We start from the raw sequence: 23,373 nt of genomic DNA, 5'->3' as shown, positions 1-23,373 counted from the left end.
TTAAAAAATTTAAAAATCTATTTTAATAAGGTTGCTAACCTCTCTTTTCTGGAACTAAGCAAGACTTGACTTTTCAGTATTTTGAATATCACACTAGACCATGTAAAAATTACTCCTCAACCTTTCTCTTTTCATCCAGTATAAAAAGAAGAACAGCTGGCTTACCTGATCATTCTGGATTGAAACTGGGAAATTGAGTAAGAGCCAGAGTTCTGCATTGCAACCTGAGTGGACATTGCAAACCTCCAGCCTCTGAAAATTAAGACAATTATAAAATGAACTATGATGATGATGAACACATGCAGGCACGACTGATTATACATTTACTCATCACTATACAGAGTAAGCAACCGCTGGTGTTCAGGGTGAGCCTCGTTCTCAGGATCAGCACCCTACTTGGGGTATATCAGACTCATGGATCTCTGAGCAATACACAGGCCCATGAAGTACCATCTACAGCTGAGAGAGACTGCAACCCCTTAGTTTACGGTTTAAGACACTTAAAATGCAGACATTTTGAAAGTACTAAGTGGAGCGGGTTCTGTATTTCAGTTTAGTCCTTGATCACTAATAAGCAAAACCAAAACTAAAACCAAAAAAACCACTAATTCAAATGGGAGGAGGCTGGGTGTAGAGGAGGGATGTGTGATTTATGTGTGGATATTCACAAGAAATGCAAACAAAAAGCATTATGTATCTCATGGGAAACACTATGAAACTATGAGTACATGAATACCAACATGAAAGAATTTTAAAAACCTTCGTCAATTTTTAAAATCCTATCTTTAGTAAATTATCACAAAGGGGCAATGAACCCCTTTAAAAGCAAACATGTGTTTTGACAGAGAAATGTGAATTCATTCTGTGAACCGTTAGGTGGCTTCTTAGCAGGCATCAAATAATCTAAGAAATCCCAAAATGTGCAATCATATTCTTTAAATTTTCACCTGCTGGCTTAAGACTGCACTAATATTTTTAATCTTCTGAAACACACAGAAATTTACATCCATAATAATGTAAATTTATAATCACAGAGAAGCTTCCTTTTAATGCCAAACTATGTTAAAGAATGTAAAAGAATCAGAACACTTATTTTCTTCATTTATTTCTTTTATAACATATCTATAAATAATAGGAATTACTTTATAGAAATATTAATCTATCCTGTACTCACTAGCAAGAAATAAAATAAAATAGCTCCTTAACCCATGGGCTTAACAAATACAATATACCAACAGAAGTCAGGTACTACAAGTACTATAAGCCTCATGTAATTTAGTTTGCTTACCGGTCAGCTATTGCTTTGGCCATAAAATAATCTTCAGCAATGTACTGAGCAAAAGCTATAAGCCCTCCTGCTTGATCTAACACATCCTTTCTCATTAAACAAGACATTCCTGTCACACATTTGAAGCCAGTGACATTGGCAGAGATATAGGACCTTGGATGGGAAGTTCCAAAATATACCTGTCCCCAAAAAGAGCAAAAACATATATGTATAATTAGAATGTTATGTTAAAAGTATGGTATCTAAAACATTTTTTTCTTAATGAACTTTAAGTATGACTGACTGAATATCTTCTTATTCTTACATAAACTACCTGAATAAAAATTATTACAAAACACTGTTTACATGTGGCAGGCAATCAGTAATTTATTTGACTATTCTTTTTTTTTTTTTAAGAATTATTTATTTTAGAGAGAGAGAAAAAGAGAGCATGTGAGTGAGAGCAGGAGGAGCGGCAAAGGGAGAGGGAGAGAGAATCTCAAGCAGACTCCTTGCTGAGTGAGGAGTCCCATATAGGGCTCAATCCCATGATGCTGATTATCATGACCTAAGCCAAAATCAAGAGTTAGACACTCAATCAACTGCACCATCCAGGTGCCCCTAGATTGACTATTCTTGTTATCACCATTACAAAGAAAAATATTCTTCTAAGAAAAAATAATTCTATTTTCAAATAAATACTGTCTTCCCTAAAGCTATAAGATTTGAAGATTTATCCAAATAAAACTTAATTTGGATATAAAATAAGTCAGGTAAAAATATCACTCACTGATGTCAAATATTAACAAATATGTTATATAGCCTACTTTCAAAATGTTTGTGTTGGGATCCCTGGGTGGCGCAGCGGTTTAGCGCCTGCCTTTGGCCCAGAGCGCGATCCTGGAGGCCCGGGATCGAATCCCACATCGGGCTCCCGGTGCATGGAGCCTGCTTCTCCCTCTGCCTGTGTCTCTGCCTCTCTCTCTCTGTGACTATCATAAATAAATAAATAAAAATTAAAAAAAAAAAGTTTGTGTAACTACATCTACACATACAGGCGTATGTATGTGAATATACGTTACATGTGTATGTACGTTGTGTATATACTTCCACATGCATATATACAAACAGCACTTATAGGTATATCAACCTATAGGACAATCCTATTTTAATTCCTTTTGTGCATCCTTTCATAGCTAGTTGCTTCCTGCCCGAGTCTCTGAGCTTCTTCCCTATTTCCCCAATGTTATTTTTCTTTATTTTTAAAATATTTTATTTACTTATCTGAGAGAGATTGAATGAGCATGCACATATGCATGAACAGGGGGGAGGGGCAGAGGGAGAAGCAGACTCCTAGTGAGCAGGGAGCCCAATGTGGGGCTCAATCCCAGGACCCTGGGATCATGACCTGAACCAGAGGCAGATGCCTAACTGACTGAGCCACCTAGATGCCCCACAACTTGAATATTTCTAAAACAAAAATACAAGGTGGCATATAGGAATAAAAAGTATTTTCTTGGGGATCCCTGAGTGGCTCAGCAGTTTAGCGCACCTGCCTTCGGCCCAGGGAGTGATCCTGGGGTCCTGGGATCGAGTCCCGCATCAGGCTCCCCACAGGGAGCCTGCTTCTTCCTCTGCTTATGTCTCTGCCTCTCTCTTTGTATCTATCATGAATAAATAAATAAAATCTTAAAAAAAAAGTATTTTCTTTTAAAGTAACTACTCAGAGTTTCTCTTACTAAACAAAAACTCTGATATTTAAAGACTTAATGATTTCTTGAAATCGGACAAATATATTCATGGGCAATAGTAAGAGTTCATGGCTCAAACTGCCAAAGGTTAAATTCCACTCACAACATACCTTTACCCCCTCAGATCTGTGGTAATCCCAAGACTGCAATTCAAAATAATGTAAGTGCAGATACGCTTAAAAGCAAGTTGATATGTTTAAAAGACTACAAGTGTATATCCTTCCCTGATGACATTAAAGCAAGTTTTTCTTCTTTAATGTTTAATAGCACAGAAATGGTTAAATCAGGTATAGAACATGCATGTGATAGACTGTGATACAGCCAATAAAAATCACTTTTATAAAAAAAAATCACTTTTATATAAAGTTAAAAATATGGAGAAAAGATAATGAAGTGACAAAAATCAGATACAAATTGTTTTTAGAGTACCATCTCACCTTTTTAAAAAGGCACATGGGAAAAAAAAATACAAACTTTCTCTCATTGGTAGGGTTATTCTCTCCTCACAAATGTAATAAAAAGGGATCCCTGGGTGGTGCAGCGGTTTAGCGCCTGCCTTTGGCCCAGGGCGCGATCCTGGAGACCCGGGATCGAATCCCACATCAGGCTCCCGGTGCATGGAGCCTGCTTCTCCCTCTGCCTGTGTCTCTGCCTCTCTCTCTCTCTCTGTGACTATCATAAAAAAATAAAAAAATTAAAAAAAAAAAAAAACAAATATAATAAAAAAATCTTAAAAAAAAGGAAAGTCAAATGGATTTTATAATGACTTGTATGAATAATTTTCCATTTTGTGTATTTAAATACTCTGATATTTTAAAAAGATTCTTTTCAGATTAGGTCTCTGAAAGAACTATATGCCATGTGCTTTTATGTTAAGTCTATAGTCTAGAACCTAACTCTAGAACTGAAAGCGAGGGTTATAAAGATAAAGACTATGGTGTGTTCAGCTGGTAATGAGATCGCAAGGTGTTTCCTCCATAAATCCATTCACTGCGGGAGTGTAGTAAGTTCAGCTGTCAGTGATTGCAGGGGCCCAAAAATGTCTTCACTCATAAAACACTAATCTCATGTTGGATACCAGTACTTAGCACGTTAAAACAGACTTAATTACAGTTCACATTGGGTAGTTCATCCTAACTCTCAAGATTCTGGCAGATCAGGGATGTGACTGACAATAAGAACATTATTATGACCACCGTACTTACCTGTTCTAATGTGGCAGCAAAGCCCTGTCTGTCTGCTACATAAGGCAGACCATGAACCAGGCCTACTTTCTCTGTCATTTGGTTAACCATGTCAGTGAGTGTGTCTGGAATTACTACAATAAAAAAGACAAAAAGGTGGCAAGGGAGAGAGGAAAAGAAAATCTTTTTAGTAAAATGCCCATTAATGCAAAATACATTTTGTGAACTATCATTAAATTCTTTTTTTTTTTTTTTACATTTGAATCTAATAAAATTCTCAATCACTTTTCTAAGTAGAATACAAAATCTCCAAAAAAGGCATAATTTATGATAAGCTAATTTATGCTATACATTTCCAGGCTAATATATACCTACTATGTACCAGAGACAAGATATACCTTGAAAATGTTACTCCTCCTATTTCAGAACCTCTAAGCTGTCCTAAAGACAATGTGGCCTAACTGAAACGGTACAGGAGCAGAGGTCAAAGGACCTCAGTCCTTATGCTGGCTTCTGCATTCTCTAACCATAAGAAAATGAGCCTCCTCTTTCTTAGAGGGTCTTAGAGGGTCTCTCTCATAAAACTGCTGAGAATTCAATGAGATGATACTCGACAGAGATGTGTACATGTGTTACAAAAACATAACAAATATATGATAGAAAATAAGATAGAAAACACAAAGAATGAATATAATCTCTGACCACAAACTAATAGATCTGTAATGATCCTGATTAATTAGGCCTGCCACATTTCTCTTAATTTTCCAATCTGCATTTTAGGCCAATAAAAAAATTTAAATCATTGTTCCCTCTTCAAATAGCAAACATTTCCTATCATTTTACATGACCTTATTTTTATTTCCTTCAAGTCTTTATGAACGAAATCTGATCTATGAGTGTATTTGGATCTTAAATACACATATTCGAGAGCAGTGGTTCTCAACTGCTGCTCTGCAAGGGACATTTAACAATGTCTAGAGACAGTTTTCAGTTGTCACAACAGAGAAAGAGGTGCTACTGGCATGGAGTGTGTAGCAGGGATCCTCGTTAATCATCCCCCAGGGCAGCCTCAACAACAAAGAATTATCCAGCCCAAAATGCTGAAGTCGAGAAACTTGTGGTAATTGGAATATAAATGTTTAAAAAGGAAAATTTACAACTATGAAAAATCCTATATAATGGACCATGACAATTTTATTAATAGTTGGAATTTTCTGTTCAATGTAATAATATTTTTATACATGTAACATTCTAGGTTAGCATTAAAAAATTCCAAATCTTACTAAGTATAACTTGACATTTTACCATGAAAAAATGAAATAAATTACTTTATTAATTAATAGCAAACAAAAAGGATTGATAAATATATTTTCAGATTGCTTTTGGCATTTTATCATCCAATGAATAGTTTTGTAAAATAAATAAATAAAAAGAAGCTCACCTCTTATTCCACTATCACAAATCCATATCAGATCATACTTTGCAACTTCATATCCTGGCATTAAATTATTAATTTTAGGATTAATGCCAACTTTTTTGCCACCTAAAAATGTAAAGGTGCAACAGTCAAAGATTCGTGTAACATTGGAAGTATTTTCTAAAATTCAGATATAGGGTAGAGAGAAGTGAAAAGTACTTTCATATGTAATAATTTAAGCAAACATACTTTAACATTATACTTCACATTCCTTAGTATTAATAATATATTCAGGAAAAAACTTCATTCTCAAAGATAATTTCTTTGAAAATGTGTTAGTTTCAGTTTTTTAATTCTTAAGTTAATGTATCAATAGTTAAGTATGAATCAATGTTTAATGGCAAATATCTCTCTACAAGTCTTCAGACTAAGCCCCTAGGCTTTTGAAAAACATTCATTTTTAAAAATATATATTATTTTTGAAATATCATAAAAGCAAATTTTATTGCTCAACTCCCAATTACAGTGAATGAGATATAGGAAAGCCCACAGACTGAAAATATTAAAGAAACAAAAACAACAAACTCTTATGTCTGACTGAGAAAAACATGATAGGGTAATGGGGAGGGAGTAGGGGTTTTTTGGTTATTTTGTTAATCCCAGATAGGAAAAAAACATGTGTTTTTAGAACTTAAGTTTTCTTGAAAGGATACAAACATACCCTATCACTATTCCAACATGATAAAGCAAACATCCTAATAACTTCACTATTGTTTAATACAAAGATTACTGATACTTAATACTATTAAAGCAAAAAGGATTATTGGAGAATTAATTTGTTACCTACCAATAAACAATCTAGCATCAACATTTGGATATTTTCCAAGAAGCTTCTTACATACATCAATGGCTGGATCATCATGATCTTGTACACAAAGGAGTACTTCATACTAGTCAAAGAACACATTTTATGTAAATTAATCTCTTATAAAAATAAGCACATTATTAGATTTACTGATAAAAAGGCATTAAGAAAAACAAGCAATTGTACACACACAGTTTAAAAGTTAAGAGAGTACTCATAATGGATGCAAACACTTATGATATCAAGTGTTGCTTTAATCGAGAGCAGCTTCTCCCCGAACAGGGGGCCTATTTGCAGGCAGAAGAGATAATGAAGACACTGGCAGCCCTCACTGCTGATGTCTTGCCATTCCCAGATAGGCATGGCCTGGTAATTAAATGGGATCTCAAGCTTCTCTAGGGCCTTCCTCACTGAAGATTTACTAAATACAGGGTGCCCAACAGTGTAAAAGCAACACAGAAAGCAAGCAAAATAAACACCCACTCTGCTCTCTAGAAGCTCTCTCTGAATTTATTATTTCACGAAGGTGCTATAAATTATATGTCAAATTCCATAATGATCTATTTAAAGGGTGTTCCCAAATTCTTTACATGAAAAGGACAAAATGAGATTAGACTTTTGCTATATAACAGTTTTTGAAATAAAATTTGATTAGGGATCCCTGGGTGGCGCAGCGGTTTGGCGCCTGCCTTTGGCCCAGGGCGCGATCCTGGAGACCCGGGATCGAATCCCACGTCGGGCTCCCGGTGCATGGAGCCTGCTTCTCCCTCTGCCTATGTCTCTGCCTCTCTCTCTCTCTGTGTGACTATCATAAAATTAAAAAAAAAAAATTGATTGAAAATCTATCATCCTGAAAAGTATGGTTAGCCTTTTAACACTGAAAATACCCAGGGCTTTATTTTGCTCAGTAGGTTAGGGATGTCACTTCATTGCAATTGACTGGCAATTGACTGTTACCCTGGGACATTTATTTAAAGAAGAGAATCGTGGCCCCACTCTTACTTTTGAATTAGAAATCTGGGGGTGACTCTGACATATAACCAGATTTATAAAATCTTGAGCTAAATCTTTAAGTTATCATTGAGTAAACGACTAAGTTTTTAAAAAGTATTTGCTTTCACATACAAAAATGCTACTATATTATTTTATAGGGTAAGTATTCTTAGTTTTTTGTTGTTGTTGTTGTTGTTTTTCAAAAATGCTGTTCAATTCATGCTGACTCAGTGACAAATTTCCTACCAATCCTTTCTAAAATGGGGTGGGCATGTTTAAGCAAAAGAGGGAGGTTAATTATGTTCATGAAAAAAAAACCAAATCTATGGGTCCTAAAAAATAAAAAGAGCTAAGGATATAACTTTATAAGTATCTGAGCTACAGGGACTAGCACAGGTAAAGGGGAAATTCAGCAAAAACTAGCAACATGGGAACTAGTGGTTGAATATGAAAAGGGCCAGGATTAAAGTCAAAGAAGAAAGTAACATGATTTTTTTAGGTAAAAAATAAAAAAAGTTTTCTCAATAATTAGGCAGAGGGGGAAACAATGCATACTTTCCTCATACTTTCTACCTACTATTCTTATACATTCTATCAACTATCTATTTTCAATGATAACTGACCAAAATTGCCACTCAGGAGGTATCGAAACCAACTTTACAGATGCCTCGTCTCCAGGGACCAGATAAAAAAAATCTGAGAATGGGAAGGACACCACTCTAGCCCACACCCTTGAACTTCCCAAAGGGTTGACTCCTACGTCCTATAAAGCATCAGTCATCCTCCCAAAGGACTCTCAAAACAATGTTTGGTTGAACCAGCTAAAAGGAATTGACCTTCGCAATGAAGATCAGAAAGATTAAGTGACCTTCCAAAGGGTAAAGGTAACAACTGGCTTCCCTACTAGAGCATGCTGCTCAGCCAGGCTTGCGGTAAAAAATTCCTCATTCTTCCAAACACCACAGAGTTTCTTTAATGCTTTTAGAATTCAGGTTGTTTTACAGGTATAAGCAAGAACAGTGAAAGGAAATGTTCATAAGTGATATAATTCCATAAAATATAATCAAAAAGTTAGTCTTAGCTTTTTTCCCTAGCAAGAGAAAACTTTGCAAAATATAGTTCTGGAAATGCACTCAGAGAAGGCAGAGTTTACCTTTCTTCAAACGCAAGATTTAAAGTTTTTATTTTCGGCGCCTGGGTGGCTCAGTTGGCTAAATGTTCAACTCTTGATTTTGGCTCAGTGTGTGATCTTAGGGTCCTGAGATGGAGCTCCACATGGGACTCTGCGCTCAGTGGGGAGTTCACTTGAGTTCTCCTCTCCTCCTTTCCCTCTGTCCCTCACCCCTTTGCACCCTCTCTCTCTAAAATAAATAAATCTTTTTAAAAAATTAAAGTTTTTTTTTTTTACTGATTATACCCCTTAAACTTAATTTCAAAGGAAAATTAAAAACCTCCTGATTACCCAGAGTGCGAACAAAACTCAAGTCACATTAAAAAAATGTTCAGATTCTTATTAAACACATAACTTTCACTTGTTTTGGATATTGAAAATCATACCAAATAGGAGGTAAGCATTCCAAGTATTCTCTGAACTATTAGATTTTAACCAGGAGTCTTCGTTTTCAGCTATGATAATGACCCATGTCTTCAGTTTGATCAAGCATTTTATTTGCTAGAAACCTCTGTATTAGAATAGTTAAATCACTTCCAACTACCCTGAAACTGGCAAAATACAACACACCAAATTGGTTAAAGACTCTCTTAGCTAATACAAAAAAAATTCTCTGGATTCTTTTTAAAAAAAGATTTTATTTATTTATTTGAGAGAGAGTGAGTATGTGCGTGAGTGACAGGGGTGCAGGGAGGAAGAGCAGAGGGAGAGGGACAAGCAGACTCCACGCAGAACCCAATGTGGGCTTGATCTCACAACCTGCGTTGAAATCAAGAGGCGGAGGGCTTAACGGACTGAGCTGCCCAGGCACCCCTGGATATTTTTATACTATCTAAAGGATTAGGCAGAAGAATATATGTTCAAAAACTTAGTGTCTATTAAAAATATTACACTTTAAAAATATTTCAAGAAAACATTTAATAATTCAGAAAGGGCTTTAAGATATAGTGAATTCCATTATAAAGTGATATAGTATGAATACATAAAATCCAGAAATAAACCCCAGAGTAGTTCAGATGAGAAGGTTAGTCTTTAGTAAGGTTACATACTAATAGCTAGAACTGGCTAATTTTCCCTTTTCCTTTTCAAACAGTGCAATGGCTAAAAGGCTGAGAACAAGGGGTGTGTGTGTGTGTGTGTGTGTGTGTGTGTCAGAAATCCACAAAGTGGGATTCAGCCTTTGATATTTAAAAACAGAATATCTGAAATGGCAAAAATCACGAATGCTACTTTTTATCTTTTATAAATAAATTCAGATGCATATAAAATACTAGATTTAGGGATGTGAATAGCATTAGGAAAACTGCTGATTTGGCCCTGTAGATATTAGGAATATAAACTTTGCACTATAGCAAATAAGATAAAACATCCTCTCAAAATAGAAAACTGTTTTAACGATATTAATCAGTTATACGGCATATCAAATAGGAATATCCTGGTCTATAAATAACTATACATCATCTCTACAGAAAATTTTATGATGATACTGGATGACAACAGAATAGAAATTTTCTATGACAGAATAGATTTAGACCCCAAATACCTAAAACATTCTTGCAGCATGGAGATTAATAACACTTATTAAGTTAATGCATTTGTCCTTAGGATAACTTTTGAGTGAAAGAAAGATGCCAGGAAGGAAATGTTTCATAAGAACACAGCTCTGAATTCGAAGTCTGGACAGCTCTGCTTCTCTATTTTCAAGAAATTGTTTATACGGTTTTCTAAATTTACGTGGCAAATTCCTAGTCTTGCAGATTTAGTAGTTTCACCACATACGTTGTGCTTGGTCTTTTGGTAATGGATTCAATTTTCTGTCTTCTCTAATTCTTTGTTTAGAAGACCATTCAGTAAGAAAACAAGTCCTGTTACGGATAACTACACCACTGGCAAGAAAGAGTCCACATGTGGCACTGGACTTGTAACATCTTACGCCAATTCTCTATTTGCAAAAAAGGCAAAAAAAAAAAAAAAAAAAAACCCACCAATATTACCACAGCTTCATGCTCCAATCATTTAAGCTATTCTTTTTTTTTTTTTTTTAAGATTTTTACTTCTTTATTCATGAGACACAGAGAAAGAGAGACAGAGACAGAGAGAGACAGAGATGCAGGCAGAGGGAGAAGCAGGCTCCATGCAGGGAGCTTGACGTGGGCCTCCAGGATCACGCCCTGGGCCGAAGGCAGGCGCTAAATCACTGAGCCACCCAGGGATCCCCTCCAATCATTTAATTTAAAAACTCTTCATATGGCCAGGATTTACTAACGTAAAGCTGTCAAACCATTTGAAACTGATTACCACATCTTCCTTCTGCGGCTAAATCTCTCCCTAAAGGGCTGTCTATGCTGACACCAAGCTGAGTGCTCAATTTTGCAGAAAATGAATTGTATGGCTTTTTCATTCTTATGTGTTTTTTCCCCTCAAGGAATAAATATTAAAATAAGTGGACTGGAGCTCCTGGGTGCCATAGTCGGTTAAGTGTCTGACTCTTGGCTTCGGCTCAGGTCATGATCTTGGGGTCCTGGCACCAGTCCCCACCTCAGGCTCAGCACAGAGTCTGCTTAAGACTCTTTCTCTCTCTCCCTCTGCCCCTCCCCATGCCATGTATTCTCTCTCTCAAATAAATAAAATCTTTAAAAAAACAAAAACCAAAACCAAGTGGATTGACAAGATATGTAAAGCACTGAAATATTTCAGGGCAATTAGTATAGTAACAATCCTCACCAAAGTTTAAACCCAGAAATTCAGAACAAGTACGTAGTAAATCTTCTTGCACGTGTCCAAAATTAAGTAAAATTTCTGAATTTCAACATGTTCTTTTTCCAGAATGGTTTATAATGTTCCAAATCAAATGAGGAGGAAAAACTTAAGTCCGGAATGAAATAAGACATATTTCTAGAAAACAATCTTCAAGTCGACAAAAAGCCAATAGTAAAGTTTGCTGGGCCTGGCAGTCACACAAATGTTCGTTTCAGGACTACGGGTCTCCTTGGTGACACAAGCAAGTTGTCTGTTCATTCTCAGATTTGTGGGATTTCAGTGGTTTAACTTTAGTTTCTTGGGGAACATTTGTCATTGGGCTTGGTTTTTTAAAAAGTCAATAAAATTTTTTTAAAAAGTCAATAAAATGTGGCAAGGTCCAAATTTTCCTTTAGATTGCAGATCCTTAGACTTTCCCTCTGCTTTCTTTATTTTCTATTTACACAGCTAACAAACAGTACTTTTAGTACTGTACAAAGTTTTAGTAAATAAAACTTTGAAAAAAGAATAAAAACAATCTCTTATATATGCAGTTCCTCATTTTATAATAAGTATCAAAACAGCTTTCTCCACAACCAATTTAAAGACCCCAATGGCATAAGTGGAAAAAAAGCAAAAACTAGAGCTCTTAAGATAATCTCAAATTGTAATTAAAAAAATCTTCATTCAGAAGGAGAAATCAATCATGGACTTATCCCAAATGTTCAGAATTAATGGATACATATGTTCTTGGGTTATTTTTAAAAACTCTTTCTGCAACTAAAACCCACACTAACTTCCGCAACCAATTCAATTCCATGACTATCATTTCCTGAGGACCCAACATAAAAGTTCCATAAGTAAGCTCTGAGAGTGAGTAATGGCAAAAGGGCAGGATGATGATGAAACAACTGAAATGTGACATTAAATTTCAACAAGGATAAATGCATGATTCTAAGCTATTCTGAGATTTAATATCAATGAAAATATTCTTCATTAAAAAAATTCTTTGCATTTACCCACATAATGTAGGACTTGAAAACCTTCCATTTTTCTTATTGCAAAGCTTATTTTACAGTTAATTTTACTTGTATCATTCTTTCTAAATTACAAAGGAATACTTCTTACACTTTCACATTTGAAGAAAATCAAGTGATTTTTTAAAAATTACATACTACATTTATTGGATAGATATTGCATGCATGCTTCACATCTCTAAAATTATTAAACACACACATAAACTAGAAGAAAAACACATAATTGTTTTGCTTCAACTTAGCTTCAAATACCTAGACTTCCACACTTTAAAAGCACTAATATAAAAACAACACTAAAAAATAACTGAATTATACTTGTGTCTACATACTTAATAAGAGCTGCATTAAGGCTATCACATCTGTGTCTTCTCTATTCTTTTCACTGATGCTACCAAGAAAAATAAGAGCTAAAAGAAAAGAAATAAGAGTGTGAAAAACAGTCACCATGAGAAGTGTGGTGGATATATTATCTTCCTCCTCACTAGTTGGGATACACTGTTCTAAGGAAATAGGGCAAGAGTCTCCAAAGGGCAAAAACTATGGAGAAACTGAGACAGTAAGGGTAAAAACTGACAGAAGTGAACAGGGACCTTGGAGGAAAATTCAAATCAAGCAGCTAGAAATGTAAAAACACATTCAAAAGCAGTGTTTCAAACAGGCAGCTTAAAAAGCGGCAATCAAGCTGCCTACATAAATCAAGAAACAGTCAATTCTCCTAAGAAACTACAGGTGGAATATCAAAGGGAAGAGATAAAAAGAATACTGTCACCTCAAGAAAACTGGGAGTTCGCCAATGAAGGAATATGTTGAGTTCACAGATCTACAGATTGTATAGATGAATGATACAAACAACACAACAAACAGTAGACTACTACTCAGCCATCAAAAGGAATGAAATCTTGCCATTTGCAAGACATGCATGGAACTAGTGGATATTTTGCTGAGCGAAATAATCAGAGAAAGACAATTATCATATGATCTCATTCATATGTGGAATTTAAGAAACAAAACAGAGGATCATAGGGGAAAAGAGGAAAGGAAAAAAAAAGATGAGGTGAACCATAAGAGACTCTTAATTACAGGAAACAAACTGAGGTTTGCTGGAGGGGAGGGCATGGGGGGATAGGGTAACTGGGTGATGCGCATTTAAGAGGGCACAACATGTAACGAGCACTGGGTATTATATAAGACTGACAGATCACTGACTTCTATCTCTGAAACCAATAATACATTATGTTAATTGAATTTAAATAAAAATAATTTTTTAAAAACAACAAACAATACATATGGCATTAAAACCCAGAAAGATAAAGAAATTAGAAATTAGGTATGAGGAAGCCCCATCTTACTGCTAATTATAACCTATTCTTGGCTCAAAAGCCAGATTCTCAAGGTAATTTACATTTACTTCTAGCTATCTTGCATCCCATCTCAGATCACTAAACGCTGCTTTTTCTCTCTCACTGCCTCTTCTTCTCGTCATTCACATATGCCTCTCATGGAACAAGATTTTTTTTATTCAAACTGCCAGGCACTTAACAATGTCTGAGTTCCAGGAGGTCTACTCTGGGATTTCTAATTCAGATGGACATGCAGGTGGTTACAAGATTACAAAAGGAAATCTGTCCCCTTCCTCAACTCCATTTCTGTCCTGTGACTACTGCTATCACAGCATAAATTGTATGAGACCGACATTGTTGTGCATTTTTAATCCCTTCACCTTTTACAGTCAACATGGCTCTTTACGAGAGAAACACGAGAGAAAAGAATCTCACCCATTTCTAATGAGTTCAAGGTTGTACTTACTTTGGGGTAATCCAATTCGAAGAATGTCTCCAAGTTGTTGATTAGGTTAGGATCTACACCTTTCAGTGGCTTCAGAAGAGACACACCCGGGAGCTTGCTATATGGCTGTTTGTCCGTTGCCTTCTTGTTGAGGTGTAATCGGCTAAAAAGCAAATAATATATACATTATTTCTGGATAAAGTATGTGTGAGGCTATCGAGAAATTACTAAATTCTAAGTTTTATTTGTTTACTTGTTTTTTTAACTTTTATTTTTTAATTTTTATTTAAATTCAATTTGCCAACATACAGTACAACACTCAGATATCTGAAAATGAAGCAAAGTAACCAGAGAAGTGCCCAGTTTAGGAAAACCAGAATGAAGAAGATTGAATGTTCCAATGAAGGCTGGAGTTTAAGACTGTTGTTTATGGTTGTACTCTCAGTGCTTAGAGAACTATGCCTAGCAGAGAGTAGGCATTCAATAAATACATGGTGAAGAAATGAATTATAGTGTTAGCCCACATGTTAACTGCCCTTCCTCCCAAACTGCCATCAAAGTGGACCAAGAACTATATAAACAGTGGGGGGTGGGGGGTGGGGAGAGGAGTTCCTATCTTCCCCAGAAAACCAGAGAAGTATAACCAGAAAAATCTGAGAAATTTCTATAACAAGCAGCCTACATAACACACAACTGAAAGAAGTATTATGCTACTGGCACAGCAAGCAAGAAAATGGGTAAGTAGCAGAACTTCTAATATTCACAAGCTCAGAATGGCAGGGGCAGAACAGAGGGAATTTGAAAGTATGAAAAAAAATCTCTATGATGAAAAAAAATGTCTATTAATGACATTGGAAAATATACCACCACCACTACACAGATAAGTTGGCCAAGGTTCTCAGCGCTGGTCCATCCCAAGGGTGCCACAGCAAAAGGCTCCTAAGGAGGGAAGCCATGCGAATTAATGAAAGAATCTGCCCCAGTTAATGCTCATGGTGTGACAACAAAGAGAAGAGATGCCTTTCAGCAGAGTGGTGATGTTTCTAAAGGAAGTCACTGAATCCTTCCTCCTCCTCATAAGCAAGTCTCCAAGCACTCAACAGTAATTAGAGGTTAGAACGATCACGGGACCATGTGCAAGATATTTTAAGACACACGTTCTTCCACATTTTAACATCTCTGAAATCGATGGCATCTTAACAATTGGTGGCAGCCAGATGGCAGTCCTAAATTAGTAGCATGAAAACCAGCCAATGAAACCTTCTAGAAGATCAAGAAAACACCATAATCAATGCATCTTTGATTTGATGAAATACACCATTAATCTATGAATGACTTCTGAAAGTACACCACTATCATCATCCACAGCAGTTAGCCCTGGGCTCATGCTCAGTTAATTAAAGGCCATAGCGAATATCCAACATTTCAGATAAGGCCATAAAACATTTTACAGAAAGAAAAATGGGTTACCTACAATGGAAAAAAAAATTTAAACCAGTAAGAGATTTTTTTAAAAAATAAGATAGTATCAATTTCTGATATACAACCTCCAAATGCCAGAAAATAATAGGGTATCATTTGCAACAGTGCTGCTCATTGTGGTTCGTGGATAAGTTGCATTTTTACTGGTCTGCGATGAGAAGAAATGAAGAGAAAGCATTTAGAAACATTTACAGCAATTTGACATTTCCATGCCATCCAAGCACGTGATCAGTATTTATTTTTATTGTAGTTTACCAAAGTATCAGTCTATGCCAGACTGGAAAAATTTTAAAGAGCTGATCTTCTGCCATAGATAGTTAGGAAAATATTCATCTAGCAAGTTCATCTAGAGGATGGACAGAGGTAAAACCATGATCTAAAACTTATACAACCACTGGGGTGCCTGGGTGGCTCAGTTGGTTAAGCATCCGACTCTTGATTTTGGCTCAGGTCATGATCTCAGGGTCATGGGATCGAGCCCTCAATGAGTGTGGAGTCTGTTTAGGATTTTCTCTCTCCCTCAATCCCTCCCTGCCTCATGGGTACACCAAGCTTTCTCTCTCAAAAAATAAAATAAGGGGTGCCTAAATGGCTCAGTCACATAAGAGAAGTCTCCCTGTCACCCCTGTCCCTCATTCTCAGCATTATTAGTTTCTTGTCCATCTTTCCAGAGACTTTTAAAAAATGCATATAAAAGCCAACACACACACGTACAAATCTAACATAATATTTATAATGTTTAATAGAAATGCATTAAAAGCATGTTTTAAAATACATGAGTGAACTGTTAGAAAAATAGAGAAAACCTCCCAGGTCAGAAATGTGGAGAAATCTATGAGGGAGTGCTGGATGCTTGCCCCAGGGCCATCTGTTAGTCCCTGATGATCTAGAGATGGAGACAAGCCTGAGACAAGAATGATGGGACCTCTGTTCTGTCCATCTTGTATAAATACAGAATCCCTGAAAGGCAAAATAGAAAAATGCTGGCCCACAGAGCAAAGATGGGGATGCTGCCTTCTTGGATTCACTCCTGAATGAAGTGAATAAAAGGAAAAAGTCTTCCAAGAGAACACCCAACACATGGGTTTGGAACCCATAACACAAATTACCTGTGCTGCTTGAACAAAACCCAAGAGAAAGGATGAGAGACCATCCTAGGTGAAGAAAACACTCAATGTCTAGAAATAAAAAATATAATCATTCACATTTGAAACGCAATAGACAGAAGAATGCATGTACAGCTTAAAAGAGAACTAGACAACTGGAATCTAGATTTGAAGAAATTATCCAGAATGCGGCAGAGAGAATGGGAGGCAAGGCACTGAAATCCTGGAACAGTTTGAGACATGGAAGACAAAATAAGGCCTGGAATCCCAGGAATTTTTTCATATTTTCCCACTGCATGATCATGAAGTGCTATTAAACTTATCGAAACATGCACAAGGTTGACCAATACAGAGAAACCCAGCCCACTAGCTCACTGAATTTGGCAAATCTTTAAATTAAAAACAAGGATAACTTAAACAGCGTTAAATAGTCCAGGACTGATCCTACGTCCCCCTCTTCCCTTCCTCTTTATTAAGACATTTTACTTTAAATGCTAATAGAGATATACCTCCTGTCCTTCGGAAAGCTTTTTGTATCAAGAATGTAGTATTTTATCAGACTCATTCTGACTCACTGAACAACAATGAAGCTCTTTCTGGTTAATACTAAATCTGAAATTTCTACTCAATTATAACCAAACTATGTCACAGGATCTTAAAAAAAAAAAATCCCATTTATCTTTCTCCCATCTCTCTCCCCCCCCCCCCAACCTCCCAAATTTTCATTCCATACCCCCTAAGGAGTCATCTTGTGAAGTACCCCCTAGGATACAAGAATCCTACTTTGGAGCATATTGTTTTGATTTATGTAACATAACTGACAAAGCCCCTTGTTACAAATTATGTGAAATGTTTATCAAAAACAGTAAAACATCCATTACATCACACACCAAATCACATGGCACTACAGTGAGCACACAGTGGTGCTCCACGACTACTTGCCATTCCCTCCCTGAACAATCATTTCTGAACCCCAGATGTACACTAGGCATCATCCTGCACACTGGAGATAAAATGAACAGGGGAATTCCCAACTGCCACGGAGCTGCAGTCTAATGGAAGAGTTACACCTGTACAGAAGCTTTTCTCTACATAAAACTTTTATAGTCAACAAAACTATGTTCTAAAGCGAGAACTTTAATATAACTTTGCCCGCCACACAGAGAAAGGATGCTGGTGGGTGCCTTGGCCATGGCTAGTGTTTTGTAAGCCAATCTCTATTTTTCAAAATATGATCAACAGCCCATTTGCCCAGAGTCTCAAAAATGGCCTGAGTCCTCCAAGTGAGGTGGCTCTGACAGGGTCTACAGGGTTTACTGGTTTCAAACCGGTTTACCTCTGGTATCTCAGAGCAGGGGATCTATAGGACTAAGAACTGAACTTGAGCCCACTGCATCCACCCATTGCACTGGATTTATCATGGGTGCCCATTTCCACCCTTGACCTAAAGCAGGTGACTCACTTTCTGTCAGGATCCTTTGTACAGTCCTTCCTCAGTTGGAGGTTCTACACCAGAAATCCAGTTCTACCTTCCCATCATGCATCTGGCTTGCAGGGCCTTGTCTTTCTTTTAAAGGGCGGGGAAGAGTACTTTTTATTGATATGTAACACATAAAGTCACATGTGTGTATACAGCTCAATGAATCTTCTCAGAGTGAAACACCCATAAGCAGGACCCAGATCGAGAAGCAGAATATTACTGGAATCCCAGAAGCCCTTGTGCGTCCCCATCTACTAACTACCCTCCTCCTCAAGGGTAATGACTTCCAACACACCAATTCTGCCAATATTAGAATTTTATCTCAAGGGAATCCAATAGGATGTACTCAATTGTATCTGGTTTCTTTGACTTCATGTGTTTGTGAGATTCATTTTTGCTGTTACATTTAGTTATAGTTCATTCATTTCTTAAAAAGAGTCATTTATTTTGAGAGAGAGAGAGAGTGAAAGAGCAAGTGGACATGCACAAGCAGGAGTGGCAAAGGGGGTGGAAGAGAGAACCTCAAGCAGACTCTGCACTAAGCTCAGGGCCCAACGCAGGGCTGGATCTCACAACCCTGAGATCATGATGAGCCCAAACCAAGAGTGGGACACTCAACCGACTGTCCCATCCAGCTGCGCCTAGTTCTTCATTCTTATTGCAGCCTATATTCCTTGTATTAATACACCACACTTTATTTAGCTACTTTCTGTTGATGGGCATTTGGGTTATTTCCAATTTGCAGCTAATACATTTAGTCTGCAGCCTTGTCTCTGTCCTTACAAAAGTATCAAAAACCCTGGCCTAAACCCCACCCCACCCCCCGGACTTACACTTTCAGACAAGATGAAGAGATAGAGGTTGGATCTGCTTGTCTACCTGAAGCAATTTTTTAAAAAATCAGACAAGATGTGGGAAACAAATGGGAAACGGTGGCTTTTAAGATACTGGACATAAGATAAAGGAGGACAGTGACTCCTACGACATGGAAAACAGATGAAGTCAGTGCTCCAACTGCCCCAGCTCACCGCTTTGAGACCAGTGTTTCTCAACACTTATATACACGATGCCCACAGGTAAAAATCACAATGTAATGGATCAGTTGCAGAGCTTACGAAGCTTATTTTTACAAGCATCTCAAATGATTCTGATGCAGGCTCGCAGTGAACCATACTACAGTAGACTATAAATTCTCCAGGCTCCAGCAAAATAATGATAAATAGTACATTTATCTCAATTAAAAAAAAAACATTGACTAAATAAGAGTAAATAAATACATACAGAACTCAGAAGGTAAGGTTAGTCTAGAGGTAAAAATACGGAGCCATCCAGCGTTTGTTAAATACATAAGCTCTACCTGGGAGCTGACGGTCTTATAGGGCCAGTAATGCATGAAGAGGACTATGTGTGAGTCGCCCAAGAAGCAGAAAGAAAGGCAGGAAGAAAGGATTTACTAAAAAAGGCTTTATCTGGTGAAGCTGTTTTCTTTTTGAAAGTGGTCAAGGAAGAGCAACACTGAATGCAGCTGAGAGGTCAAGAAAAGAAATGAAATGCCCACCTGATTGTGTGGACTTGATGCCCTTGAACTCTGCGGGCAGGGGTAAATGAAAACAGGCTAAGAAGGAAATGAATGAGAAGTGCAACGGGATAACAGGGAATAAACACTAGATCCCCTGATATTTGACCTGAATAAAAGTTACTCTGGCCTGAACAACTAAGATGGGGAAAGGTTTTTCAGTTTAATTTTGGGGGGGGGATATATTTTTTTTAATACTTGAGTATATAGAGTGAGAGAAAAGTTAAAATAATTAATGGCATGATAGGGCCCAGTGTGAAGCAGGAATTAGGAAAATCTGACAAGACCAAAGGTAAGAAGGGTGAAGAGTTGGAAAGAGGTTCTGCCAATAATGCGTGACGGAGGATAAAAAAAGAAACAAAAGCACTGCCAGACGGCACCGAGGCTCGGCGGAGACCTGAGACCATGAATGTGTAGTAGTACTAACCCACATGGCTGAGTGGTCACCCTCTGCGCGACGTGGAAAGTTGAGACGCTATAAATTATGAGATGGGTTCAGGATAACAAGGCAGACTGATAGGAGGGAAGGCGAGGGGCAAGATGAGGCAGCGATGAACTCTGAGTTCTGGCTAGATGGCCGGTTCCAAGAAACCAAGAGATAACAGGTGGATGGATGCCACAACTGTGGATACATAGCCTAGGGCAGTTATTCTCAACCTTGACTGCACAAGAAAATCACCTGGGGAGTTCAAAAAATCCTGACGCTCAGACCAATTAAACCAGAATGTCTAGGGCTGAGACACAGGCAAGGAGTTTTTTTTTTTTTTTTTTTTTTTTTTTTTAAGGACTCCCCTGGTGGCTCCGAAGTGCAGTCAAAGCTGAAAACCATGGACCTGAGGAAGACTAGATCACTGTAAAAAGAGAAGAATGTGAGAAGAGGTGGAAGCTCGGGAGGATCGCAGTTCTGGGATGGCTAAAAACAAGAAGGCCGAGAAGGGGCAGGTCAAGTGGTATGAGAATGGGGGAGAGGTGCAGACAAGAAGTAGGGGTTCCCTCCACAGTACTCTCAGTGTTGCCAGTTATCAGAAACGAAAGTGTCACAGCAACTGGAGAAAGTCCCATACAGATACTCTATCCCTGTGGACTACTTCCGGGGTTATTTTTAGGTTATCACTGGCTGTATAGAGCCACATGCTGGTTTAAGAGCCTGGGCTGGAGCAGATCACCTGGATTTTTATACCAGCTTCACAGTGAACTGAGTATCCTTGGGTAAATTACTTCTTTAACTCTCTTTTTTTAAAAAAGGGGGGATGATTAGTACCTACCTCATAAAGCAGTGAGAAACAGATGAGATTGAGCCACAAAGTTAACATTCAATGACAGCTGTTATTGATAATTTTTTAAATTTAAGGACATTTTCCACTTCTCCAAATTACTATAGTTCTAGTAAGAGATTTAGAAATGGCAAACGTTGATAAGGCTTATACACCAGAATGGAAGAACTAGAAATTCATATGCTTAAAGATTCTTTCATAAATATTTAAATATTAAACCATTATGATGGGTCTTTTTATTTTTTTAAAATTTTGGGGTTTTTTTTGTTATTTTTTTGTTTTTTTTGTTTTTTTTTAAGATTTTGTTTTTGATTAATCTCTTTACCCAATGTGGGGCTCAAACTCACAAACCCAAGATCAAGAGTCACATGCTCCATTGACTGAGCCAGCCAGGCGCCCATGTTGTTGTTTTGGGGTGGTTTTTTTTGGAGAGCGCAAGAGTATGAGCACTTGGGGTGGGGGTGGGGGGCAGATGGAGAGAGGGAGAGACAGTCTTAAGCAGGCTCCACGCTCAGCACAGAGCCCGACATGAGGCTCAATCTTGCAGCCCTGAGATCATGACCTGGGCTGAAATCAAGAGTTGGATGCTTAACCAACTGAGCCACCCAAGCACACTCGGGGTTTTTTTTTAAACATAAAACCACCGTGGTGTATTAAGAAAGATTAAAAGGGAAAAAGGGTATCATCAAAAGTCCCAAATCATGATCAAAACAGAAGTCAAAACAAGGCATAAAACATATTTAATGCAAAATTTAAATTATATGCAAAGCTAAAACTACGCCCAATATTTAGGAACCATTTTATATTTGTAAGAGCTCATCTAAAAACATAGAGGCAACAGAAGCATGACAGTGAGGAACATTAAATATCACCAGTGATCCACTGAAAGTGGCTTGAGCTCTCCTTTTAAATCACTGGAGAGGTTCTCAGTTGGGCAGAGGTGCTGCATACTCCTGGCTTCTCTGAATTCCTCTACCCTCAGCCTCACTCAAAATGTGGGATTCTACTGCCACAAAAACCCTTCCTTCCTTTGGCTCCGCTACCAGGAGAGCTCCCACACTCAGAGCTGAGAGCCGAGGGCAGACACAATGAGCAAAGTAACTCCCAGTTACTATGTAATCCAAGCACACTGCCTTCTAGGATGGAGACGTGTTGAGGGATTCCAGAAGAGACTGTTTTGTTGACCATTAAATCACTATACCCAGTGCAGTCCCCAGAGTAAATGCTACAAAGCAGCCTTCTCACCCCAGTCCAGGCCAGGGGGAGGCCGGGAAGGGGGACTCTCTGAACAACCCCTACCACCTGGAAAGCCCCCAATCCAGTGGCAGCACGCCTTAGGCCTTGAGCCCAGCAGAACCATCATTCGGGATTTTAATAATCACCTTAGTTCTCTATGAACGGGCTCCCTGCATGGAGCCTGCTTCTCCCTCTGCCCATGTCTGCCTTTCTCTCTCTCTCTCTCTCTCATGAATAAATAAATAAAATCTTAAAAAAAAAAAAAGAAACAAATAGAATCTCCCCCTTCTAACACCTACATCCATTTGATTTTCATAATTTGATTTTATGACACTTTCAGGAACACACTGGATACAAAAGGAATGTACCTCCGCTATGTCTGGTCGATGGTTTTGATTAGTTTCATTTTTAAAGAATAAAATGATCCTGGAACGTGAGTAACCAATGTTGGAGAGACAGAAAGCACAGGACAACTTCCATGTGTTATTCCCGAGGAATGATTTCTAAGTTAAATTCTCAATCAGAAGCTAGTCACTCTCTGTTGCAAAGCCCGAAATCACAGAATGGAGCCCAGTGCCCTCGGGGCAGCGGGGAGGAGGCGCTGGCGGCACACCTGCGGGGCTGGACCAGCGGTGGGATGGGGAGCAGGGGAGAGACCGGCCTTCAGGGTCCTGCTTTCCACTGGGGCCTAGAAGGACATCTATTCAGGGAACATTTCAAAGAGCCCCAAGCGACTGGTAAGAACTATTCAGGGGCCCTACTGGACTTTATAGCAGGTTTAGCTTGACGGGTCCTAATCAGCTCTTGGCACAAGGGTTTTCAACTTCTGAGCTGATGGAACAGTTTCATCATGGGTGATTTTTATTTCCTAATAGCTCAGTCTCTAGAATTGTTGACTCTTCTTCATCGTTTTGGCTTAGGGTTTTCTTCTTATCTTGTAGTTCCTCTCCCTGCTTTCTCTCTGCCTTTCTCACAAGTTGTTGATTTGATGGTGTGTGCCACTTTAAATG

The 23,373-nt window shown here is 37.9% G+C and overlaps 1 protein-coding gene and 1 long non-coding RNA gene across 2 annotated transcripts in view; one reads left to right on the top strand and one right to left on the bottom strand.

Moving 5' to 3' along the window:
• LOC125752166 (uncharacterized) overlaps positions 1–3,792 on the top strand; it is a 66,930-nt gene extending 63,138 nt beyond the window's left edge. The window contains exon 2 of the long non-coding RNA XR_007401003.1: positions 140–3,792. This is a non-coding gene — a long non-coding RNA (uncharacterized LOC125752166). The remainder of the gene's footprint in view (positions 1–139) is intronic.
• UGCG (UDP-glucose ceramide glucosyltransferase) overlaps positions 1–23,373 on the bottom strand; it is a 36,356-nt gene that overhangs the window by 4,697 nt on the left and 8,286 nt on the right. Inside the window, exons 2-7 of the mRNA XM_025432223.3 lie at positions 14,231–14,372; positions 6,467–6,569; positions 5,644–5,745; positions 4,224–4,336; positions 1,289–1,467; positions 166–252 (exon numbers count right to left, since the gene is read on the bottom strand). Coding sequence (XP_025288008.1) covers positions 166–252; positions 1,289–1,467; positions 4,224–4,336; positions 5,644–5,745; positions 6,467–6,569; positions 14,231–14,372 — 726 coding nt within the window. The remainder of the gene's footprint in view (positions 1–165; positions 253–1,288; positions 1,468–4,223; positions 4,337–5,643; positions 5,746–6,466; positions 6,570–14,230; positions 14,373–23,373) is intronic.

Source organism: Canis lupus, chromosome 11 (assembly GCF_003254725.2).
Source record: "Canis lupus dingo isolate Sandy chromosome 11, ASM325472v2, whole genome shotgun sequence".
NCBI classification, from domain to species: Eukaryota; Metazoa; Chordata; class Mammalia; order Carnivora; family Canidae; genus Canis; species Canis lupus.
Note: the sequence above shows the minus strand (reverse complement) of the source record. Positions and strands in the feature narration are given on the sequence as shown.